The following is a 10,348-nucleotide window of genomic DNA, read 5'->3' as shown; positions in this document are numbered from 1 at the left end:
GGGAAAGAGGGAGGGAGCGCTCCATCACTGGAGATGTCCATCCCAGACCAGGCAGCCACTGCGAGGGGATGTTGTGGGGAGCAAAGGGTGGACAAGTCCCTTCCAAACATCTAGAGACAACGGGAAAGAAGCAGGGAGCCCCTCAACCACCTCCTGTCCTCAAAGAGGGTGGCTCACTAGGACATGCTCTGCCCACAAAAGGGATGGCAGCCTCTTAGTTGTTTTTAAACACTGTATTTTTAAAAATTTCTTTAAAATATTTACGACAGTAAAGGTCATACTGTGTGACAGGGGACAGATGCCTTTGATGTATCCCCCCTTCATTCCTACCTCAAAACAAGGTTAAGGCATAAATTACTTGGCTGGGCACCAGGCATGCCTCTTGTCCTCGGGGCGCTGTCGTTGGTAGTACCACTTGTCCCATGGGCTGGCAGATTAGACATTTGCCACCAAGGTTGCACAGGCTCCGGGCGTTCCTGCACAGGCTTTATCCGGTGCATTCCAGGGAGAACCCCTCAGCACTGGTCCAGCCCTTCTCCCCCATGGGTGATGGGTGATGGGTGCTCGGAAGGGAGGGATGGGAGGCCGTGAGAGGCTGTGTGTGTGTGTGTGTGTCGGGAGGGGGTGATGCAGGGAGGGGAGGCCCCCCACCTCTACCCCTGCCCACGGCCTGCAGCCTTGCCATCGCATCGGGACAAGCTGCAGTGGAAGACGAAGTGGGAACGTGGAGCCTGGGGATTGCGTCATCCACACTTCCGCCAGGCTCCCAGGAACAAAAGCAGCAGGAGGGGTGGCAGCTGCAGGCCTGCAGCTGCTGAGAGCATGTTGGGAGGGGATGTGGGCGGTGGTCAGTGTGAACGCACGGTGGGGATGCGGGAGAGCCCGCCCACCTCCGCATCTTGGTGGGTGCCCAGTTTCCTAGGTCCCAGCTGCCCGTCCATCACAGTCTCCGCGTCCCAGAGTCTGTCTTCATCCAGGCCAATAGCTGTCACCGCTGGGTCCCTCAGGCAGGGGGCGCTCCAGGGACCTATCTCCGGCCTGGGGAAGGGGTGAGGAGACTCGGGAGCCATGGACAGCGTTGGGGTGGGAGGACAGCGCAGAGTGCAGATCTGCTGTCCCCTTAGGTCCCACTGGAACTAGAGGCCTGGAGAGGGCAGAGTGGGTTTGCATTTGTAGTCTTCCCCTCTGGGTTTCTTCTGAGCATGGGGTGATGACGAATTTCTAGCACCTTAGTGATGGGGGCAGCAAATGCCCCCACAGAGCCTGGGGGCGGCTTTGGGGTGTACCTTGGGAGGGGGGGGGTCCCTTTAAATCCCTAGGGATCTGTGTTGGAGGTGCCATGGCTCCCAGTAGGACAGTCCCTCTTAAAACTGACTTGAGTTCTTTTCAGAGGGAGCAGACTTGGTCTCTCAGGAGATGAGGTCAAGTGCAAAGCGAGCCGGCGTCCTCTCCACCCCAGCTCGGTGGGCCACGGGCCTGCACACTGCCTGGGCCCGTGTCCTGGCCCCCATCAACTCTCAGCCTCCCCCGGAGCCTCACTCCAGCACTTTGGGGGTGGGGTCCAGGCCGGGCTCCCTCCTGCGCTTGGCACTTTTAAAGAAGCCGAGCTGTGGGAAGGCAAAGGGAGAAATCTCAGGGGTGGGCAGGGTGGACAAGGCCTGTCTCCCCTTCCTGCTCTCCCTTCACTCACTCTCTTAAGGCTTCTTTCCTCAGAAGCCTTCCCTGAACGCCCCAGCTCATGCTGCATATCTCCCCTACCACCGCCAGGCTGCACAACGGGCCACTTAATTGGTGACAGGGAGGCTGGAACCAAGTGGACGGAGCCTGTGTCAAGAGGCAAGCAGTCATGCTCTTTGACGCTGCCCTAGTCAACACCCCTCTCTGGGCCTCCTTCACCTCATCTATAACAGGAGGAGGCTGAGACCAGGGGTTCCTAGCCTGAGGCTCAGAGACAGGGAAGGGCTTTTGGGGGACTTCTTAACAGCCTGACATTGTTGGAGAAATTTTGTGGCTGCGTGTGCTTGCTTTTTTTCTGATCAGAGGAAGCCTAGCTTTCATTAGGTTCTCAGAGGGACCCACAAAAGGGTTGGAGCTGTAGGCTGAGTGCCCTCTGGTGGCCCTAGCCCATCTGCCTGCTGTGGTGAGGAGTCGGCAAGTTCTGGGGAGGAGGCTGGGTGGGCCCCAGCTCCCATGCGGAAGAGAACATGGGGACTGGCCACAGAGCTCAGAGGCAGAGGCCCCAGGCTCGGACAGCCAGGATGCTGCCCCCCACCCGCACCCTGCGGGGGCCCTCACCTTCCACAGTGCCAGGACCAGCAGCGCCAGCAGCAGGAGGCCCCCCAGGGAGCTGCCCACGATGATCCAGATGGGGATCTGTGAGTCCTCTTGCTTGGAGATCTCAAATGTGATCTGCAAGGTGAGGGGTGAGGCCAGGTCAACAGCGCTACTGTTCTGGGGCCCAGGTGGCAGCCTGGGGAGGGGCAGGAGGGTAGGAGACAGCGGGCCACCTGGTGGGAGAGCTGCATCCCCTTCCTCAGGGAGTTGCTGAAGGGATGGGTTGCACCAGCCTGCCGAGAGGCCTCAGAGCTCCCAGCCCTGGTGCAGCGGAAATCTGACTTAAGTGACCAAGTGATCCCACCTCCTCTTTGAGACGCTTTCTGCCTTAGGCCTGGGGCCACTCCACTCTCCCTGCTTTCTCCTTCTACCACATGGGCCACTCTTTCTTGCTCTCTTTGCTGTTTCCTAAATGTTGGTGTGTCCCATGGCTCTGGTGAGCTCGGGGCTGACTTATGGAGTAGGCACCGTGGGCATGGCGCCCAGGGTCCATGGTGGTTTTAGGGGCCCACAGAAATGTTCTAATTTCTTTTAAAGTTAGAATCAAAAAATATAGTCTTGTCTGGATTATATCTGTCTTTATACAGACCAAGTCAGAAAATATTGCTTTTTTAAAAAAATTTTGTTTATGGAGTAAGGCCTTGAAAGCAAAAGTGCCCGGGGCCGTGAGAGCCCTAACGCAGCCCCGGGGAAACTCACTCAGTCCTAGGGCCGTAACCATCTTTATGCCTGCTGATGCTTTCACATTGCTACCTTCTACCTGGACTCTCCACTGCATTCCAGACTCATATCCAACTGTCTACTCGGCCTGCCTGGCATCTTTAACAGGTCCCCAGGTAAACTCCTGATCTCACTCCTCACCCTCAAACCTGTTCCTTCAACATCTTTCCCCTCAAAGCAAATGGCAGCCTTGTCCTTCCTTTGCTCTTGCTTCTTGTATTGGTCACTGACTCTCACTTTCACACCCACGTGGACTCCGGCAAAGTCTATCTGCTCTACCTTTGAAACACCCAGAATGTGGCCACTCCTGCCACCACCAAGGCTACCTCTTTGGACTGAGCACCCTCATCTCCCACCTGGAGACCGCAGCAGCCACCTAGCTGCCCCTTCTGCTTGTGTCTCGCCCCCTACAGTCTGTTCTTGGAATAGTAGCCAGAGGCGGGGGATTTATTCTCTGCTCTGCTCCGTCCTCCAGGTTTTCCCATCTTCCTCAGAGTGAAAAACGGAGTCCTTGTCCTGGCCTGCAAGGCCCTGCACCCTCCGGCCCTGCTTATCTCGCCGGCCTCATCTCCTCTTCTGCCCCTTGCTCTCTCTACTCCAGCTCTCAGCCAGCCGGCTGCCAGCACGTCCAGCACACGCTTGCTGCTGGGGCTTTGCATCGCTGTTCCTTCTGCTGGTGGGGCTCCCCCAACCCCCTTCGCTGCATGACACCACTGCATTTCTTCTAGTCTCTGTCTGCTGTCCCCTTATAGGCTTTCCCCAGTCTCCCTGTATAAAATAGCACCCCTCGTCTCCACCCTTACGCACCTACGTTTTTCTGGGCAGACCTTATCACCACTGACATTGTATGTATTTATGTTCGTTGACTCTTCCCCCCACCCCCATCTAGAGTGTCAGCTCCAGGGAGAGCAGGGGCTTTATCTATTTTGCTCACTGCTCTATCCTCAGTGCCTAGGAACAGTGCCTGGGACAGAGCAGGAGCTCATTCAATGCGCTGAAAGCCTGAACGAACGCACCCACAGCAGCATGGCGGAGCCCGGCTTGGCCAGTGACTCTCTATTCACCTTGAGGCAAGCCTGCTCCCCTCCGCCTTACCTCACACAGCCTCCATTTCCATATCTGAAAAATGGACGTAGGGATGCCCCTCACAGTGCCGTGAGGAGTAAGCAGGGTAACACGGCAAGTGTCTGTTACGGTGCCTGGCACATAGGTAGGGCTCTACCAACAGCAGGTCCCTTCTATGCTGTTTCCATCCCTGAAGGCTGGGAGCTGGCTCTGCCTTCCCACACCAGCACCTCGCACAGAGCCAAGGCAACAGGGGCTTAAATTTTGGGTTGCTGGCTTTCTAAGAGAAGTGAGGCATCCGGAGCGTATAAGAGGGGTTTTTGGGGGTGGGAAGTGGGAGTGGAAGGAGAAATCACTTAAACTAGTAAATGACAAATGGGCCAGTGCGGAGAAAGGGGTGGTTTGTGTGTGCGTGGGGTGTCTGTACCATGCCTCTTCTCGCTTCATTGCCTGGAAAATTCCCACATGTCTCTCAAGATTCAGGTCAAGTGGACCGTCTCCTCCAGAAAGCCCTCCCTGGACATGGCTTGCTCTGACCAACCCCCATGCCAGCACCTGTGCTCTCCCCCAGACTGCACCCACACTTCGTTGTCCTTGCCCCCTTGTCTGCCTAATTCATCTGGGGCGTGAGCCTGAGTCACAGGATGAACACCTGACAAATGCTGAAGTACGAACAAATGAAACAGCTCCTCGGGTGGATCTGCTGAATGCTGCTTCGGGCTTCTGTGCCTGCTCCCCCTCTGCCTGGCACACCCACACGCTGTTTGGGATCGACGTTTGTGTTTTATGGAGGTCTGGCTTCCTGACCAGGCCCATTTTGCTCTCCAGTGTCTCCTGGGGTGGGGCTGGTGGGTGACTGCGCATCTGGTACAGGACGCTCACCCGGAGCCCAGGCCAGGGTTGGGGATGTGGCCAGTGGAGGGCAGCAGCGTCCCACGCCCGAGACGCCAGGCTCCTTCCAGAGGACCCGCCTTTTTTTCAAGACCCAGTTTCTCATTTCCCCAGAGAGCACCACATGGAGCCTCACCCCTTTCCTAGACCCTGATTCAAGCCAGTCTGAGCTGCGATAGTCCGGCTTTACTCAATTCAAAAAGAGTTCCAGTTCAGAGATAGCTCGAGTCCCTCGGTCTTCACAATTTCAGTTCGCAGCAGACTTCATTCATTAGATTTGAGGTGCGGATGCATGGGGAGGGGAGGGTTGGCTGGCCGTTCTAGGCTGCAAGCCTGCCAAGACCCAGCCTCGCCACCCTGAGGCAGGTGGGCAGGCAGGCAGGCCTGGGGTGTACTTCCGCTTCCTCTAGTGCAAAACACGCAGGTGTCCCTCCTTCCTTGCCTCCAGGGGCTGTTGAGGTGCACCGCTTGGTGCCCCCGAGGGGCAGCGCCAATGCCTATTTCTGGCCCTGTTCTCCCCAGTTCTGCCCCTAACAGTCTGTTTGTCTCGATTTTCCCTCGCCTCTGATGCTGCACTAACTGCTGGCAGGCCTGTCCATCTCTCTCCTGCAGGGGGAGTAGGAAAACTCTTGGGGAAGGGGCTACCCTTCCCCAAGCTGGCCTGGCCTGGGCCCAGGTCTGCAGGGTTCCCAGTGCTCACCTGGCGGCTGGGATCCTCCTCGCGGAAGATGAAAGGGCTGTGGAACTGCCTCTGCAAGGCTGCATGGACTGTGATTCTCATCAACTTGTACTTGAGCTGTGTAATCAGAGGCCTTGTCAGGTTCTGGCCCCTCTCCCGGGGGAGACTCCCCAGCACCTGCCTCCTCCAGCCTGGCTCCCGGGGCTCTACTTACTGCTTTTAGGGACCTCAACCACAGGTTCCCCAGCAGATGGAAACTGATTTCCTGGTTGGGGGCCAGCCTCACATTGCAGTTGATGGAAACTACATCAGCGTTGCTGTGATTCTGAAAGAGAAGGTGGGTCTCAGGGTGAGCAGGGGCTTGGCCACCAGAGAGACGGCTCAGCTGCCCAGCTTGACCAAGTGGGGTTTTGTTCCTGAGGTAGGAGGGGCGGAGGACAAGGAAGAAGGAAGGGGATGGGGGTGGAGGACAAAGTAAGGACGGTATATCCGATGCTCCACTTGAAGTTGTGCATAACTGGGTGTATTTCAGGAACAGAACTTTGGGTCAACGTTAGGGCGCCTATAAATGTCACCACCATACAAACGCATTAAAGGGAAAATGACAGTATTACTGCAACAGATGCAGAAAAAAGGCTTTTATGAAATCCAACTATCTGTTTATGATAAAAACTCCCAGGGAACGTCCTGAATCTGAATAAGGGTGCTTATTTTAAAAAGCCTGTGGCAAGTATCACATTTAATAATGAAAAATTAAAAATAATCCCTTTAAAAACAGGATCAAGACAAGACGGTCATCATTTCTGCTTACCATTGCCCTTATAGCCAGAGCAATAAGACAAGAAAAACAATTTAAAAGGACTGAGTGGTAAAACTAAAACTATCATTACTTGCAGATACCACCGTCCTAATAGAAAACCCAAACACATCATCAGGTCATTAAGATTTATTAGGTTAAACTTATTTGTGTTGTTCCCTCACAGCCACCTCACCCCACCCAAGTTCAAGTCTTCAGTAAAGTGCACTACACTCCAAAGACACTTTGTGTGAGGCATTTGAAAATGAACAAAATGAAAATAGCTAAGATTTTGATTTGGGTAAGGAATAGAGAAGGCACCCTCAGAAATTGGTATGTGGGGACAGAGGCAGCCCTGGGAACAGAAACCTGGACACTAGCAGATGTCTTGCGGAGGGCCTCAGGAGTGGGAGCTGGGCTGCCTTCCATCTCTGGGGGCAGGGAGGCCCCAGGTGATGTGGTCAGTGTCTCCAATACAATCCCCGTGTGGTCTTGCTCCTTCCTCCTCCCTCTGCTTGTCCGTATCCTACCGGCCCTTTTAGGCACAGGGGCAAGTCCACGACCCCTGCTTCTCTACTCGAGGTTGTCTGCTCCACTGCCCCTCACTTGACACGTATCCCAGCCTCGCTACTTGGCTTCTTTACACTCAATCCCATGTCTCCTGTGAGATGGTGAGCTCACTAAGGGCAAGAAGTATCTTTTCCTTATTCTGTGTCCTTTCGGTTTGAGGTTGGGACATAGAGGTGCTCGACAAGCTCTTCTGGACAAACTACTGGACAAGGAGCTCAGGCAGCCCCCTCTCCTCGTCCCCCCGGGGCTCTTGGTGCAGGGGACACTCACCAGCTGTGGGGCACGACTCAGGTCCTCCTCCGTCGGGGCGTGCCGGTACTCAGTGCTGTTCCCCCAGATGTTACAGGACGTGTTTGCCTGCATGAGGACACACGCAACCAGCCTCACCACCAGCACTGGCAGACTCGGCGTCCCAGACACGGTCCTCTCTCCTCCTCTGCCCAGAGAAGGCGTGGCTGGCCCTGGGCTCGGGAGAAGGAGCTGAGGTCTAGGGACTTGGGGGCACACCTAAGGATATGTTTGTCCCCTCCCCTGTGCTGGCCCCCCAGGGCATGGGTACCTGGTCAGCGAGGAAGCCCTTCAGCAGCAGCAGCCGGTTGCCACCCCTGGTTGCGATGGGAACAGTGAACTTCATCATCACCCCGTGGATGGGGAACAAGCCCAAGTTTTGGATCTGTGGCCAGAGCGGGGGGAGGTGTCAGTACACCCAGCAGCAGTTGGGGGGTGGAGGACGAGGCTCACGGGGCGATCCCCCCAGCCAGGCCCCTTCAAGCCCCCTGGCTTTTTCACTGTAGATGCTCCAAAGCTCTTCCAGATCTCAGCGGGGGGCTATAGGATGAAACTGCATGAAAGCTGAAAGGGATGGGCTCCTGGAGGCTGAGGATGGGTCACTCGGGGGCCACGAGGCTGACAGCAAGGGTTACTTCCCTTTTCACCCTCTCTTGGCTGTGGTGCTGGTGGCCTCCCTGGACAGAGGTCGGGGTGGAGGTGGTGACAGCAATTCCTTTATTGTGAGAAATAATCAGTAACTGATGCAGGATGTAAATAGTGTGTGTGTGTTGGTTCACATTCTAGCCATGACATATTTGGTGTCAGAGCCACAGTGATCACAAATAGGGCTTTGGAATCAGAAAGCCTGAGCACATAACCTGGGGCTGCCACCACAGATGAGCTGTGTGGCCTTGGGCAGGTTACTAAATCTCTCTTGGATGAGCCACTGAGGCATCTGCATATTTCCAGCTGTCTACCTGCTCCCAATTCTCACTCAGCAGTTCAGGGCTGGGGAGATCTTGGGGCACACCATGGCAGAGACTCTAAACTGCTTCCTAATTCTCCTCTCCCTCCCTCCTTAGTGACAGAAAGCAAGACAAAAAGGCATATTTCCTAGCCTCCCGTACAGCTGAATCACACCGTTTTGGACAATGAGAAGTAACTGGAAGTGCAAGGAACTGCCAAGGAGGTTTCTTAGTAGGCAGGGGTCTGGTCTGCTCTTCTCCCCTTCCTTCTTCCTGGAATGAGAACGTGATGGCTGGAGCTGCAGCCACCTTGGACTATGAGGTGAACTTGATAGGCTGATGACTGCATGCTGAGGATGGTGGAACAGACAAAAGGAGACCCAATCCCGGATGACTCTAAAGCTGCCAACTCTGGACTTCTTTTATGGGAGAGAATAAACCCCAGGGTATTTAGACCACTGTTTTTTTTCATACTTTAAAAATTATAAGCAGCTACACCTAATCTTCACTGACACGTCCTCCCAGTTCAGCCCCATAATTTTCCAGATGAGGACTGAGAGCCCCAGAGAGGGGAAGGGACTTGCCTAAAGTCACACAGTGAATGGGTGTCAGGGTTGAGGCTGAACCCCAGGCGCTAGCAATGATTCCAGATTCCTCCCCTCCTAGATGGGGGATCCTCAGCTCCTGTCTTTTGCTGTCTGCTTGACTCCCTTCCAGACTAACCTTGAAAACACAGTTGAAGGGAGGCCCAATGCCATGGTATCTCTCCAGCGAGCTGTTGGGCTTGACCTCGTAGTGGCTCAGGCTGCTGCTCCTGCAGGGACAGAGGACAGGGTCACCATGAGCTCAGTCAGTGTAGGCTAGATGGATAAACGAACGGAAGAGGGTGTGGGCATGCACCCGGCTCCCCATAGACCACAGCAAATACGTTTCCTCTTGTGTCCATTGGGAATGCTGTGTTGGGAAGGATTCTGAGGCTCAGCAGTAATAAACTCTGAGATCAATTAGCAATGTCTGCCTCGTGTGTGGGATGGCCATGAACCAGAAGAGCAAGTTATTTGCCACCCCTGCCCTTGCCTCCTGCCCAGGGGCATGGCCTCTTTTGATCATGAACTTGCCCACTGTGCAGCGTTCCAGCCTCTAGTGGTGGCTGTGGGAGGGCCTGAACTTTCTGTCTGTTTGTGGTTACCTTCTGACTTCTCTGCCCTCCTGGGAGCTCTCAGGGGGCAGACTGGGGACCACCGGCAGACTGAGGTGGGTGGGCGGTGGGAGCAGTCTGCCCTGCAGGGAGGAGCATTTTCTCACTGATGCTATTTAGAATTGCTAGTGCAAAGTGGTAATGAAATACAGATGGACTTTTTAGCAGGTTTGACTATTTTAAAATTCTCTGCAGACCATTCCTCCGATTATAGCCTGCACCTGGGATGGATACTGCCTGCTGCTCCAGCCCTCCCCCTTCCCCCACTGCGGGAGCTCCCTGGGGACCAGGTCCGTATCTCTTCCTCCCCCCTGCTGACGCCATCTCCCCTCCATGGATGAGGCGGGTGCACTCTGAAGGGGCATACCCGGCTGCATCCCATAGTCCCTCAGCATGAGGGCCCTGGGGCCGCGGCCCACCTGGTGAAGAGCACGTCAGCCTCATACTTGAGGTGCAAGCGTAGGAGGGCCGTGTTGTCTTCCTTGGTGCTCTCTTCTTCGTCACTGTCACTGCAAGGAAAGCCGGCAGAGCCTGTGGTCAGGAAGGGACAGCCCTCCCTCCACCCAGCTCAGGGCAGCAGGGGGGTTCCAAGTCGGGCTGAGAAGGAGCATCCCCGTGCGTCTGGGTCTGCTGCACCAGAGCAGCCAGCCAGCAGGGTCATCAGAGGTGTCTCCCGGGAGGGGAAGGGCCGGGGAGGCAGGGGACCTGGAGACCTCAGCTTTCCCTGCCCTCTTTCTGGGTGCAGCACATCTGGGCTGGAGGCTGGGAGGACGGCGCCAGCTTGGTCACAGCGGCCTGTGTGCCCTCCTCATCTGTCAGATGGGCAAATCCTATGCTACCTACCCCCCCCCCCCCCCCCC

The 10,348-nt window shown here is 55.7% G+C and overlaps 1 protein-coding gene across 1 annotated transcript in view; it reads right to left on the bottom strand.

The window, feature by feature from the left end:
- Positions 1 to 1,221: 1,221 nt before the first annotated feature.
- Positions 1,222 to 10,348, bottom strand: part of ITGA11 (integrin subunit alpha 11) — a 134,011-nt gene continuing 124,884 nt past the window's right edge. The window contains exons 23-30 of the mRNA XM_007445599.1: positions 9,908 to 9,997; positions 9,014 to 9,104; positions 7,615 to 7,728; positions 7,326 to 7,412; positions 5,904 to 6,014; positions 5,711 to 5,806; positions 2,296 to 2,409; positions 1,222 to 1,607 (exon numbers count right to left, since the gene is read on the bottom strand). Coding sequence (XP_007445661.1) covers positions 1,536 to 1,607; positions 2,296 to 2,409; positions 5,711 to 5,806; positions 5,904 to 6,014; positions 7,326 to 7,412; positions 7,615 to 7,728; positions 9,014 to 9,104; positions 9,908 to 9,997 — 775 coding nt within the window. The 3' untranslated portion in view covers positions 1,222 to 1,535. The remainder of the gene's footprint in view (positions 1,608 to 2,295; positions 2,410 to 5,710; positions 5,807 to 5,903; positions 6,015 to 7,325; positions 7,413 to 7,614; positions 7,729 to 9,013; positions 9,105 to 9,907; positions 9,998 to 10,348) is intronic.

This window comes from Lipotes vexillifer, unplaced genomic scaffold, assembly GCF_000442215.2.
Source record: "Lipotes vexillifer unplaced genomic scaffold, Lipotes_vexillifer_v1.1 scaffold972, whole genome shotgun sequence".
Taxonomy (NCBI): Eukaryota; Metazoa; Chordata; class Mammalia; order Artiodactyla; family Lipotidae; genus Lipotes; species Lipotes vexillifer.
The sequence above is the reverse complement of the archived record's forward strand: the minus strand, read 5'-3'. Positions and strand labels throughout refer to the sequence as shown.